The sequence below is a fragment of the Choloepus didactylus genome, chromosome 4 (assembly GCF_015220235.1).
Source record: "Choloepus didactylus isolate mChoDid1 chromosome 4, mChoDid1.pri, whole genome shotgun sequence".
NCBI classification, from domain to species: domain Eukaryota; kingdom Metazoa; phylum Chordata; class Mammalia; order Pilosa; family Megalonychidae; genus Choloepus; species Choloepus didactylus.
This window is the reverse complement of record NC_051310.1, coordinates 93228121-93243125: the sequence shown is the minus strand read 5'-3', so window position 1 is coordinate 93243125 and position 15005 is coordinate 93228121. Positions and strand designations below refer to the sequence as shown.

The 15005-nt window shown below is 39.2% G+C and overlaps 1 protein-coding gene across 5 annotated transcripts in view; it reads right to left on the bottom strand.

The window, feature by feature from the left end:
• The window catches only part of PRC1 (protein regulator of cytokinesis 1), a 48020-nt gene that overhangs the window by 7977 nt on the left and 25038 nt on the right, over positions 1–15005 (bottom strand). For all 5 annotated transcript variants that reach the window (XM_037833071.1, XM_037833072.1, XM_037833073.1 and 2 more), the window contains exons 9-11: positions 13728–13823; positions 12841–12987; positions 12525–12635 (exon numbers count right to left, since the gene is read on the bottom strand). In XM_037833071.1, the coding sequence (XP_037688999.1) occupies positions 12525–12635; positions 12841–12987; positions 13728–13823 (354 nt within the window). The remainder of the gene's footprint in view (positions 1–12524; positions 12636–12840; positions 12988–13727; positions 13824–15005) is intronic.

Here is a 15005-nt window from a genome sequence, read left to right as displayed (position 1 = left end):
ACATCGACAAACCCCTAACAAACAGCAAAATACCATAAGGTTGCTGCCACTGGAGAGAGGGTGGGGCTGGCAGGAAAGAAAAAATAATTAAAAAAAAGAAATAGAGGCTTTTAGAGACGACTGACCTTAGCCAGAAAACACCTGTGCCCTGGGAAAGGGAGCCCAGAAGACTGGGTGCTCTCTCTGACTGATGGGCGAAGCTGGGTGACTGTGGACTGGCTCTGAGAAGAGGCTTTCTTTCACTTTTTCTCTCTTTAACCTGAGTGGCTCAGTGGAGAGAGCCTCAGCTATTTTCAGTTCACAGCACTCTGACCCAGACAGGGGTGGAGTTAACAGAGAGAGACAAAGGAGTAATTCAAATGGAGAAGATAACTCCCTAGGGGGTGTATCTTCCCTAAAAGGAAGGAGGTGGGGCCCAGCTCTAGTGCCTGCGCTCCCTTTAGAACTCAGACCCCAGGGCCTGGGGGGAAACAGCCAAAACAGAAACTAAAGGGGCTACACCTCCTTATACCAGTCAGGAGAGACAGACTGACAGGTGACACCTTCTGGGCAGGTTAGGAAAAGCACAGCAGCTAGAGGCCTCACAGGAAAGTCTGTCAATCTTCTAAGACACACCCTCAGGGAAAATTGACATGGAATATAGCCCCATTCTGAGACCTGAACCCGTTCTGGTCTGGGAAAATCTGGTTGGGGTAAGCAAGGAAATTAGATACCTAGACAACAGAAAACTACAAATTACACTAGGAAAAACGAAGATAGGGCCCAGTCAAAGGAACAAACTTACACCTCAGTTGAGATACAGCTGAGATATTGTTTCACTTTAATGAAAAAATCAATTAAAGATTTTTGGATAAATATGCTAAATCAATTAAAAAACCAAGTCAAAGAGTTCAGGGAATATATGGCAAAAGAGATGAAGGATATAAAGAAAACACTGGGTGTACATAAGGTAAAAATCGAAAGCTTGAAAAAACAACTGGCAGAATCTATGGAAATGAAAAGCACAACATAAGAGATGAAAGGCACACTGGAGACATAAAACAGCAGATCTCAAGAGGCAGAAGAAAACATTCAGGAACTGGAGAACAAGACACCTGAAATCCTACACACAAACAGATATAGAATGGAAAAGTATGAGCCATGTCTCAGGGAATTGAATGACAAAATGAAGCGCAAGAATGTACGTGTCATGGGTGTCCCAGAAGAGAAGGGAAAAGGGGCAGAAGCAATAATAGAGGAAATAATCAATGAAAATTTCCCAGCTCTTATGAAAGACATAAAATTACAGATCCAAGAAGCGAAGCATATCCCAAACAGAACAGATATGAATAGACCTATGTGCCAAGACACTTAATAATCAGATTATCAAATGTCAAAGACAAAGAGAATCCTGAATGCAGCAAGAGAAAAGCAATCCATCACATACAAAGGAAGCTTGATTAAGACAGTGTGAGGATTTCTCAGTAGAAACCATGGAGGCAAGCAGGAAGTGGGGTGATATATTTAAGATACAGAAAGAGAAAAACCACCAACCAAGAATCCTATATCCGGCAAAACTGTCCTTCAAATATGAGGGAGAGTTTAAAATACTCTCTGGCAAACAGACAATGACAGAGTTTGTGAACATACACCTGCTATACAGGAAATACTAAAGGGAGCATACATACAGATAGGAAAAGACAGGAGTGAGAGGTTTGGAACAAAACAAGGTAAGTACACTGAACAAAGATGACTCTGAGTATGGTTGAAGGAGGAACGTTAGGAGCATGGGGGACACCAGAAGGAAAGAGACAAGATAAAAAATCAGGAGTGTATAACTCAGTGAAACCTAGAGTGTTCAACAATTGTGATAAAATGTACAAACGTGTTTTTACATGAGGGAGAACAAATGAATGTCAACTTTGCAAGGTATTAAAAATGGGGTGGTATTGGGGAAAAAAATACAATCAATGCAAACTAGAGACTACAGTAAACAGAAACACTGTATTATGCTTCCTTTAATGTAAAAAAGGCAATATACATGTAATTGTGCCTAAGAGTCTCCCCCTGAGTACCTCTTTGTTGCTCAGATGTGGCCCTCTCTCTCTCTAACTGAGCCATCTTGACAGGTGAACTCGCTGCCCTCCCCTCTATGTGGGACCTGACTCCCAAGGTTGTAAATCTCCCTGGCAATGCAGAATATGACTCCCAGGGATGAATCTGGACCCGGCATCGTGGGACTGAGAGTATCTTCTTGACCAAAAGGGGGATGCAAAATGAGACGAAATAGTTTCAGTGGCTGAGAGATTTCAAATGGAGTCGAGAGGTCACTCTGGTGGACATTCTTATGCACTATATAGATAACACCTCTTAGGCTTTAATGTTTTGGAATAGCTAGAAGTAAATACCTGAAACTACCAAACCCCAACCCAGCAGTCTGGACTCCTGAAGACAATTATATAATAATGTAGATTACAAGGGGTGACAGTGTGATTGTGAAGACCCTGTGGATCACACCCCCTTTATCTAGTGTATGGATGAATAGAAAAATGGGGATAAAAACTAAAGGACAAATGAGGTGGGATGGGGGGATGATTTGGGTGTTCTTTTTTCACTTTTATTTTTTATTCTTGTTCTGGTTCTTTCTGATGTAAGGAAAATGTTCAGAGATAGATTGTGGTGATGAACGCATAACTATGTTACCATACTGTGGACAGTGGATTGTACACCATGGATGATTGTATGGTGTGTGAATGTATTTCAATAAAACTGAATTTAATTAAAAAACAAATTAATGGACAAAACAGAAAAAAAAAAAAAAAAAAAGGCAATATACCAAAGCTAAATGCCTTTAAGAGGGGAATATAAGGGAGGGTATGGGATTCTTGGCATTGGTGACTTTTATTGTACTTTAGTTTAATTTTATCTTTCCTTTTGTTGCTTTATAGCTGTCATTTCTCTCTTTTTTCTCTTTCTTTTTCTTTTGCCTACCTTCTTTGACTCTTCCTCTTGCTTTGTGGAAGAAATGGAGAAGTCCTTATATACATAGTGATAATGGTGGTGAATGCATAAATAGGTGACTATGCAGGGAATAATCAATTGTTTACTTAGGACAGAATATATGGTGTGTGAACAAAGCCTTCTTAAAAAAAAACCAGTTGATGAAGAAACCTTGAGTACACTATATTGAGTGAAATAAGTCAGACACAAAAGGACAAATATTGTATGTTCTCAACAATATGAACTAAGTATAATATGTAAACTCAGACATGAAATATTGGTTACCAGGATATAGAGCAAGGCTAAAGAATGGGGAGTGGTTGCCTATTATGAGCAGAATGTTTAACTAGGTTGAGCTTAAGTGTTTGGAAATGGACAGGGGTGATGGTAGCAGATTATTGTGAGAATAACTAAGAGTTCTGAATGGTGTGTGAATGAGGTGGAAAGGGGAAGCTTAGAGTCACGTATGTCACCAGAAGGAAAGTTGGAGGTTAAAATATAAGAATGTATAAAACAGTGAAACTTGTGGTAGACAATGTCTGTGATTAACTGTACAATATTAGAAATCTCTTTCATGAACTAGAACAAATGTATGACACTATACATAGTAGAGTATATAGGGATAAAAGATACCTATCGCAAACTATGTACTACAGTTAGTAGTATTTTAACATTCTTTCATCAACAGTAACAAATGTACCAAACCAATACTATGAGTCAACAATGGAGGGGGGACGACCCCCACAGAGCATCTCCAGGAACAACTTGGTTACTGGGAATATGGCTCCTTACTGGGCAATTTGACACCATCTCTGTGCTTCAGTATGGCTGGGCATCAGAAGCAAGAGGAGAAGCTGCAGTGACATCTCCAAATGGCCGTACACACAGACTCCTATTGGAAGAGTCTTCTGGGTTAAAGGGAAGGGGGCAGAAGCACACTTGAGCCCTCCTAGATGTTGACTTCCAGGAAGGAGAGTGAGGACTGAAGAGTCATCAGATTCAACATTTCTTAGCTCCCAGAAAACCAGGCAATCCTGAAGGGAGTATCCTTAGGTAGAATTTCTCACAGCTCAATGGCCTTTGCAGCCTCCCTTACTGAACTCCAAGCAGAGGCCAGCTGGCCCATCTGCTGGGTCTTCCTGAGAGACACAGTGACCACTGACTGTGGCCACAAATTCTGTTGCTCCTGCATCACCCAGTGCTGGGAAGATCTGCAGGACATCCTCCCCTTTCCCACCTGCCTCCATCACTGCCTTGACAGGAACTTCAAGAAAAACAGCCAGTTATGTCACATGACTGCTATTGTAAAGCAACTTCCCACTAATTGGAACAAGAGGAGATGGCAGGAAGAGAAACCCCTGTGTGAGAAACACAGTCAGGTTCTGACTCTGTTCTGTGAGGAGGACCTGGAGCTATTGTGTGCCCAGTGCAGGGTCTCCTCTGACCATCGGGATCACCAACTGATGCCCCTTAAGCAAGCTGCAGCTCGTCAGAGGAAGAAGCTCAGAAGCTACACCAAGCCTCTGAAGAAGCAAGTTGAAGATGCTGAAAAGGGGTTAGAAATCCAAGTATCAAAATCATTTGAATTGTGGGTAAAGGTAGAAAATCAGAGGGAGGAATTGTACTCTGAATTTGAACAACTTAAGCGTTTTTTGGGAAAAGAGCAAGATATAATTATTTTGAAATTACAGACAGAAGTATGCCGAAAAAAAAACTAAGGGAAAACAAAGTAAAATTCTTAGAGCATATTTACACACTAAAAAATCTAGTGAGTGAAACAGCAGAAAAGTGTGTGCAGTCAGAACTGGAGTTACTTACAGGTACTGAAAGTATCCACACCAAAAGTATGAAAACCTAAACACTCCAGCAATCCTTTCATATGAATTAAAGAAAAAAGATATGTGTTCTCTTGAAAAGTATTTTAACCTACAGAAAATAATCAACACATTTAAAGTAAATTTGACACTAGATACTGAAACTGCTCACCTCAGACTTGTTATCTCAGAAGACAGAAAAAGTGTGACATTAGGAAAGATGAACCCAAACTCACCTTACAGTCTTGAGAAGTTTACTTTTTTGCCATCTGCCCTGAGTTCTCAGGGATTTGTTTGTGGCAGGCATTATTGGCAGGTAGAAGAGGCAAGGGGGAATGTGATGTAGGTGTCTGTAAAGATTCTTTCCCCAGAAATATTACATCACCATCCCCAAAAGATGGATGCTGGGGAATACGGCTCTGGTCTTACACCTGTGGTGCTATGGATATAATAAAATCCAGACGGATAGGCATTTTTCTGGACTATGAGTTGGGACAGGTTTCATTTTACAATTTGGATAATAGGTGTCTCATTTATGCTTTCTCAGATACATTTAAAGAAAAATTTTTTCCTTATTTCTCTATTGGATCTGCTTCAGATCTTCTTACAACCCATATGGTAACCATTGAATGAAGAACTAAGAATATTGTATATTTGCTAATTGTTGGAATATGATATCAGTGATAATGATATTTTGTGAGTCAGTTTTATTAATTTTTTCTTTTGAAATAATTATAGAGTCACGGGAAGTTACAAAGATAATGCATTATGGTCTTATCTTGAAAGACCAGAAGACAGTCATTTTCTGTTCCTCTGTTTCTGTACCCAATAACACATTGATCATGCCTATTTCACAAGAAGGTTGGAAGAAATGACTACCATATGGTTTTGCAATTCTAAAATAAAATAATTCCAAATTAAAAAAAAAAAAATGGAGGATGGGTGGCAGTTAGGATATGGGAGGATTTGAGTCTTCTTTTTTGTTTTTATTTCTTTTCTGGAGTAATGAAAATGTTCTAAAAATTGAAAAAAAAAATTAATTGTGGTGATGGATGCACAGCTGTGTGATGGTACCATGGCCAATTGATTGCGTACTTTGGATGATTGTATGGTATGTGAACAATCTCAATAAAATTCAATTTTTAAAAAAAGAGGTCTCAAAGAAGGAAATTCCAAAAGGCAATTGAATATGGCAAAAGGTTCAACTTCATTAGTAACTGAGGAAATGCAAACTATGATCATAAGGGGACACTACTTCACACCCATTAAATGGGCAAAAATTAAGTCTGAAAATACCACGTGTTGGCAAGGATTAGAACTACCGTAACACTAAGGCACTCCAGTGAAAGCTAAATTATTATAATCACTTCGGTATCTCCTAAATATCTAAACTTAAACTCTTCCTATTTGCACCAAAAGACGTAGATAATAAAGCTCCAAGCAGCATGGTTTGTAATACCAAAAAACTGGAAATAACCTAATAGTAAAAGTTATATTGTGATAGTCATATTATGGAATTACTCTATAGTAGTAAACAGGAGGGAACTATAGCTACATACAGTATGGATGAATCTTAGGAATATAATATTGAGTAACAAAAGCAAGTTAGATAAGAATGTTTACTGTGATTCCATTTTAGAAAGCTGAAAAACGGATAAAATATGTGAAATAAAGCTACAGTGAAAATCAAGGAAATGAAAGAAAAATTCAGTAGAATGATTATCTCTCAAAGGAGATGGAGGATAGGAGTGGGGAGGAGACAGGAGACTCCAAAGATACTGTTATTTTTCTGAAATTGAGTGGTGGGTACGAGGATGTTTAGAGTATAATAACTTTAGAAAATATTTACAAACTATATTATCTGTATAATATATAACAAAACAATTTTAAATTTTTAAAATATGACAATTCTATTACATTAAATTTATTATAGCCACAGTAATACACAAATAAGCAAAGATATACACATAAAGATGCATGTTATAATAGCAGAGACTGGAGGCAACCTAACTGTCCACCAATATACAGACCAGTTAACATTCATAATAATGAAATGGGGGAAAAAAAGGTAGACTCATAATGATAGGGAAGGATGCAAAGATCATTATATTAAAGAAGCTAGGTTCAGAAAAGTGCACTGGATGTTCTCATTTGTGTACCAAAAAAAGTCCCTAGAAACATGCACAGAATTGAGCATATGTATACAAATCAGATATCTCTGGAACCGTGCACAAGAAGGTCACAATGGTTCATCACAAAGGTCTAGGGGTCTGGTGCAGAAAGGAAACTTTTGATTATATATCCTTTTGTATTATTTGACCTCACTTCCCAGTGGGGTTTGGAAATTTTAAAAGGGCAGTTTGACAGAGATATAAAATACCACCCTTTAAAAATTCTTCATTGGCTAGAGCAGCACTGTCCAACAGAAATACACTGTGAGCCACACATGTAATTTTAAATTTTCTAGCAGTCACATTAAGGAAGGTAAGTAAAAAGATGAAATCAATTGTAATATATTTCATTCAAGCCAATATATTAAAATTTTAGCATTTCAATATATAATCAATATATAAATTAGGAAGATATTTTACATGCTTTATTTTGTCTTTGAAATCCAGTGTGTATTTTACACTTAGAGCACATCTCAATTTGGACTAGTCACGTTTCAGGTGCTCCATAGCCACATGTGGCCAATGGCTATTGGACAGTGCCAAGCCTAAGGTGTAAAACGAAGTCTTCTTACAAGGTCCCCCATAATCTGGCCTTAATCCACCCTCCTCAGCCTCATCTCTTGCCATCCTCTCTGTTCCTGCCCTGGACCACATGCCTGTGCTTCCCTGCCTTCAACTGTGTACATATCCTCTTTCATAATCCTTACCTTAATTCCCAGATGGGTGTGTTTACATGCAAAAAGTACAACACTGAAAGAACTGGGGATCAGGAGTAAGAACTGGGTTCAGGAGTAAGAATGGCTTTGCCACATACTGGCTGTGACATCTTCAGGCAAGTCTCAGTCTCTCTAATTCTTGGTTGTTTGATCTAATAGTATTTCCATTTCTGCTAAAGCTTTGTAAACACCTCTAAAAGTATTCTCAATTAATACATACCTAGACAACTAGATTAACTTTCTTAAGGACAGGGAAGGCATTCCATTTCTCAGTCCCCATTACTGGGCATATTTCTTGGAAAATACTTAAGGAATTAATGAATTCACTCAATACTAGAAAGGAAAGAATGGCTTAATATAAGAGATAACTGAAAGACGGTAAAACCAATCTTTCCAGGAAATATTGCTAATTTTGTTAGTTGTGATTAATAATATTGTGGTTATATAAGAAAATGTCAGTTTTGAAGGATGCATTGAGTGAAGGAATGAAATGACATACACAGGATTTTCTTTAAAATACTTCAGGGAAAAAAGGACAAAGAAAAAAGGATGATGTCAATATATATGTACTAACCTGGAAAAAGTATCCAAGATATATATAATTATTTTCAAAAAGCAAGCTGTAGACCAAAATGGACAGGGCAGTTCTATTTTATGAATATGTATGTTTTTATAAATATTTATGATTGTTAGATATGTTAAAGTACAGCTATGGAAATAGGGAGAAAAATGGCTGCTAACATTTAGCAGTGACATGCACCATGTTAACACTTAGGAACGGATCTTTCAGTTAGGACTTAATGTAATTGTTTCACATGAAAATCAAAGGTGATTAATTTACTTTTTTTTTTTTTTTTTCCATAATTTGTCAAAAATAAAAGAGAACACCAGTGGAAATAAAACTGAAAACTGACTATGCAACTGCCCTCAATGCTTCTCAGTCAGGTTCTGAAAATGGACTGTGGTCCAACCCACATCATCTCCCCAAAGCAAGTGCACATCTAGGAAGCCCTCCCATGCGACAACAGCAAATAGTGACATAGTGTGACAAAGACAACTATGAAATGCTGTGCACTCTCCTTGAATCATGTCTAGTTCCTTTTCTCCTAATTCCACTAGGATACATAGGACCAACTCACAACAGACAGCACTGTACTAATATTTAAACACATTCACCAGTCACAACCACCTTGTCAAAAGGCAGAATTACTATTAACTCTATTTTATAGATGGGATACTTGTCTACTTGACTCATCTAAGGCCACCCAGCTAGCATATAGTGGAGTTAGAACAAAGGTATATTTCCAGTATTCTCATATCATCACAATGCCCTCTGTGGAAAAACACCAATTTTCCAAAAGAAAGAGCAAATCACTCATGGGGGAATCAGTAATCATGATCACAGCCTGAGTGATCAAGGCAGTCAAGAAACAATTCAATAACTTCAGGAATATTTGAAGATAGCACTCTTGAAAGCAAGGGCTGCCTCACTTATCTTGTGCCAGTTTGGATGTATTATGTCCCCCAAAACACCATGTTCTTTGATGCAATCTTGGGGGGCAGATGTATTCGTGTTGATTAGATTGGAATTCTTTGATTGAGGGTTTCCATGGAGATATGACTGTGATTGAAATGTTTGATTGAATAATTCCCATGGAAATGTTACCCCATCCATTCAGGGTGTGTATTAACTGGATCACTGGAGTCCTTTAAAGGAGTTCACAGACAAAAGGACCTCAGAGCAACTAAGAGTGACGTTTTGAAGACGAGGTGCAGCCTAGAGAGGAACGTCCTGGGAGAAAGCCATTTTGAAACCAGAACTCTAGAGCAGATGCCAGCCACGTGCCTTCCCAACTAACAGAGGTTTTCTGGATGCCAGTGGCCATCCTTCAGTGAAGGTACCCTATTGCTGATGGACACTTAATGGCCATAAGACTGTAACTTTGTAACCAAACAAACCCCCTTTATAAAAGCCAATCCATTTCTGGTGTTTTGCATTCTGGCGGCATTAGCAAAAGGGAACATTTATATTCTTAGCATCTAGCACAGAGGTATTCAAACTATGAATTAGAACAAACCTGAATAGAATTGAATTTTAGTGTTATAATGTATGTTTTTAAAAGTTCATCACATTATTTCCACAATTAAAAAAATTAACTACTTAATCTCACATGATAGGGAACTAGTTTAATAAACAACAGTATGTCAAGAAGACAGAATATACAAGCTATCAAAAATCACATTTTTTGAAAACAACTTGATGCTATCAGAAAAACCACAACCAATATCAAGTAGAGAAAAAGGGCAGAAATCAAAACTGTATATTATCTCTCTGTAAAAAAAACATTATTTTATAATGCTTTTAAAAAGCAAAAAAAAAAAAAAGAAAAGCTGAAAAAGAGCCCAGACTTCAATTAGTGATATGAATGAAGCAGGTCTGGTTAAGACCAGGGCAAGCCAGGCCAAAGGGTAAAGGTTGAAACTGATTGTGTTTTAAAACTTCAACTTCCATATGAGACCAAGGGAATAGATATCTATTTGGTACAGGATCTAAATTTTCTAAACGGTGCAACTCTACAGTCGATTTGTTCAAACACCACAATTGCATGGAACTTTGAATAGGAAGTGAGATACGGTAGGTTAGTATAGGCTGGAGTGAAATAGTGACACATCCTAGAGTAATTTGGGCAGATAATAAAAAATATATTTACAGCCTCCCCCTCCCCAGCCCCGAGGATCTGGGGGAAGGTGCGGATGTGTTGGACATCCTCACCTGGACTGGTGTTGATGTTGTCACAAACATTGGGACTGGCGGTTTGATGTGCTGAGCCCTCGAGCATGGGACTTGCCCTTATGAAGCTCATTACCACAAAGGAGAGTCTAAACTTGTATGTAATGGTGCCTAAGAGTCTCCCCCTGAGTACCTCTTTGTTGCTCAGATGTGGCCCTCTCTCTCTCTAACTGAGCCATCTTGACAGGTGAACTCGCTGCCCTCCCCTCTATGTGGGACCCGACTCCCAGGGGTGTAAATCTCCCTGACAACGCAGAGTATGCCTCCCGGGGATGAATCTGGACCCGGCATCGTGGGACTGAGAGTATCTTCTTGACCAAAAGGGGGATGAAAAATGAGACGAAATAGTTTCAGTGGCTGAGAGATTTCAAATGGAGTCGAGAGGTCACTCTGGTGGACATTCTTATGCACTATATAGATAACACCTCTTAGGCTTTAATGTTTTAGAATAGCAAGAAGTAAATACCTGAAACTACCAAACCCCAACCCAGCAGTCTGGACTCCTGAAGACAATTATATAATAATGTAGATTACAAGGGGTGACAGTGTGATTGTGAAGACCTTGTGGATCACACCCCCTTTATCTAGTGTATGGATGAGTGGAGGAATGGGGATAAAAACTAAAGGACAAATGGGGTGGGATGGGGGGATGATTTGGGTGTTCTTTTTTTCACTTTTATTTTTTATTCTTGTTCTTGTTCTTTCTGATGTAAGGAAAATGTTCAGAGATAGATTGTGGTGATGAACACATAACTACGTTATCATACTGTGGACAGTGGATTGTATATCATGGATGATTGTATGGTGTGTGAATGTATTTCAGTAAAACTGAATTCAATAATAAAAAAAAAAAATCAGATATCCTTAATGCTTCTCCTGGAGTTGTGATATTACAAGTGATTTTTTTAAATGTTTAAAACATTATAAAAATATAAGGGTTGGGGAGGGAGAAGGAAAATAATGCTTCAGTTCATTTATCAAAAAAAAGTAATCCCCCAACTTCCTGCTCTGGAGACTAGGGAGTATTAAATTACAAGATGATAAACCTCTAAAGCGTTTATCATCACAGAATTTTGTCAATTATTAAATTGAGTTTAATCCAAGGACTCAACTAGTACCCATCAAAGTTGGCCACGTAGTGATTGTAGCTGTCAAACCACTACTCAATGTTCATTTCACTCTCAAATGGACTCAACTGGAAAGGTCAGAAAAATCCTTTTCCAGGACAGAAGGCAAGAGACGATCAAGATACCTAGCCTCTAAACCTGCTTGTGGTTGTGCCTAGGAGTCTTCCTGAATGCCTCTTTGTTGCTCAGATGTGGCCCTCTCGCTCTAACTAAACCACCTTGACAGGTGGTCTCACTGCCCTCCCCTCTGTGTGGGACCTGCTCGTGAGGGTATAGGTCTCCCTGGTGGCGCAGGATGTGGCTCCTGGGGATGAATCTGGACCCAGCATCGTGGGATTGAGAACATCTTGACCAAAAGGGGGATGCGAAATGATACAAAATAAAGCTTCAGTGGCTGACATTTCAATTGGAGTCTAGCGGTCACTCTGGTGGACATTCTCGTGCACTAGATAAGATTACACTTTCTGGGTTTTGTTGTGTTGGAATGGCTAGAGGTAAATGCCTGAAACTACCAAGTTCTGGCCCAGTGGCCTTGACTCTTGAAGGTGACTGTATGACAGTGTGGATTGCAGGGGATGGCAGTGTGATTGTGGAGACCTTGTGGATCGTACTGCCTTTATTCAGTGTATGGATGGATGAGTGGATAGATGGGTACAAAAACTGAATGGGGGGTAGGGTGGTATGGGAGGATGGTTTGGGTGTTCTTTTTTATTTTTATTTTTTGTTCTTGTTCTGATTCTTTCTGGTGTGGGGGAGGTGTCTGGGGGTGGACTGGGGTGATGAATGCATGGCTGTGTGGTGGTACTGTGAACAGTTGATTGTGCACCATGGATGATTGTATGGTGTGTGAATTTATCTTAATAAACTGAATTTAAAAAAGAAAAGATCCCTAGCCTCAACACTCCTTTGTAAATGCTCCTTTTTACCTTGCGAACTTTGCCCGGCGTGCCGGGTGTTGGTCCTCGCCGCTTGCCAGGTGTGCGGGGAGCACTGCCGTAGAGCATCTCCGTCTCTGTCTGCTTCTTATTCTTTAGTTGCTGCATGACAGAAGCAACAATGAAAATCCTAGTAAGCAACCAGGTCTGGGATGGGGACGAGAGCAGGGCCTGAAATCTCTGTACCGTGAGCTAAAATGAGCTCCCATGGGCTACTTATTATTCAACCAACCCTGATCCCTGGCAGAGACTCTCAGGCTGCTCAAATTACTGTCTTCCTCCCTTCCCAATTTGTGTTTACACTTACTCTTTCCTGCTTGGCTCTCTCTTTCTCCAGTCGATGCATCTCCCATTGTTCTGTCACATACTCCATGAATTTCTGCCCATTTACCACAAATGCCTTCGAATGCTCCTGTTCCCACACTTCAATCTGTGCCTTCAACTCTTCTTCCAGCTAATACCAGAAACAAAGACATGTTAATTCCTTCAACTTTTTGATGTGAAGCCCAAATGCAATGTTTCTCCTAAAGAATGACTCCTCCCTCCCCAGAGCATCAGTAGCTTAACTTCAGGTGGCTGGATCCACGTGGGTACCGGGCAATCAGAGCCTAGGAGAGGTTCATTCACAACACACATGAGGACGGAAAAGGGTGAGAACCCAGTTTGACCACTAAGGTTTTGGTGCCTAAAGTTGGAGTCAGTACCAGCAAAGATCAGTAACATTAAAGAGGCAGTGTGTGCGAGTCAGAGCATGGACTATGGAATCATACTATAGGGGTTCCAATCTGCAATCGTTGACCTCTTAGTGGCCATGGAAAGTAGGCACATTATTTAACTTCTCAGTGCTTCAGTTTCCTCATGTGTAAAAATGGAAATATTAATACCAACCTCATAGGGATGTTGTGAGGATTAAATAAATTAATAAATATAAAGCATTTTGAAACAGTGTCTGAAATTCAGCACAATATATGCTAGCATTATTATTAAAATAGAGTATACGGTAACGCCCACAGCTCTTTCTCGAAAGCTTCCCTTGATATTCAGTTGCTATGCTAGGAAGACTCAGCATGTAGTTTTTTTCCCTGCCTATACTTTAGAAAGGAAACCATCTAGGGACAATACAATCAAAAACAAAGAGGAGAAACAAAGTGAGGTATCTTGCCAAACACCAAGAACTCTTAGAAATAATACTACCTTAGGGAGTGTTTTTTGGAGCTTGGCTCGTTGCTTTTCTTCTTTTAAAAGATTTCCCCCACGATTTGTAAACCTGCTTGGATCTGAAGCTTTTCTCTGCAAAAAAAAAAAACATTTTAATTAGAGTAAAAATCCACCATAGTCAATAAATGATTTCTATTAAGATTTCTTGCTCTCATACTATGATTAAGGAGACTTTAAAGTTTTACATTCCCGTCCATTGTCAGTAATGAGAAATGATTGCATTCTAAGACAGGGGAGTGGAATGTTGGCACTCCAGAGAAGTGTGAGATCATCCACAGGGGTATAGGAAAACTGCTTCCTTTTAATCTAAAAACTAAAACAGGCTTTAATATGTAATGTACCATGTCACTGGCTCCCTTCCTTGGTTCAGCTGTCAGAAGGTACCTGACACTTACTATGAGTAGGCAGAGAGAACTCTGGAAGATCTGTACTTGGAGGCCTCAGTGGTAGCACCCTACTTGCCCACTTACTTCTGGCAAATTGAGGCAAAATGCAGTTTAAGTGTGCTTAATTAAGGGAGTTACACATATCTGGTTTTAACTAAAAAAACCCTTGCAGAATGGACAAGTGGCTTTAAAGAATGTAAAATTTTAAGTTTCTCATTCTTTTTAGCTTTTATTTTTTTGTTATAATTGCACACAATATATCAGAAAAGTAATAAAAGTGTATCATTTGTAAAAACAAATAAATTAGCTGTATACACTCAAAATTAGGGACAGAGAATCAGAAAAGTTTAGAAACAATTGTAACAATTTGGAGGCCAAACTTGTAAAGACATTCTCTTTCCTTCCAGACTGCTTGACTGGTGACTGCCTATAACGTACTAACTAGAGGGGATGGTAATTCATTTTCTTATTTTTTTCTTGAATATTGGCATGTCAACAAGGTTTGATTAGTTGGCTCTTCATTAATGTTCACTCCTCCTCCTTGCTTTCAACTGGAAATTAGGATTGACTGAGGATTACAACAGCTGTTCTTAAACAGCCTTAAGATCTCACCCATTTCTCTCCTCTTCTGAGTCCTATTTTCCTGCCTGTAAGCTTGAAAGAATTGAACTAAAGATTCTCTACAGGCCAATTCAAGCTCTAAAAGGGCCAGCATGAACCCTGAGAATGAGTCTCCTTAAACTGTGTGCCCTGGGTGACTTGCTGATCTCACCCTAGTCTCAACCCTGAGCTCTCAAAATGCTCCAGGGGACCCTGTCTGTGCTAAATCTGTATCAGAAGAAGAAAGGAATTCAGAGCATCCAATACC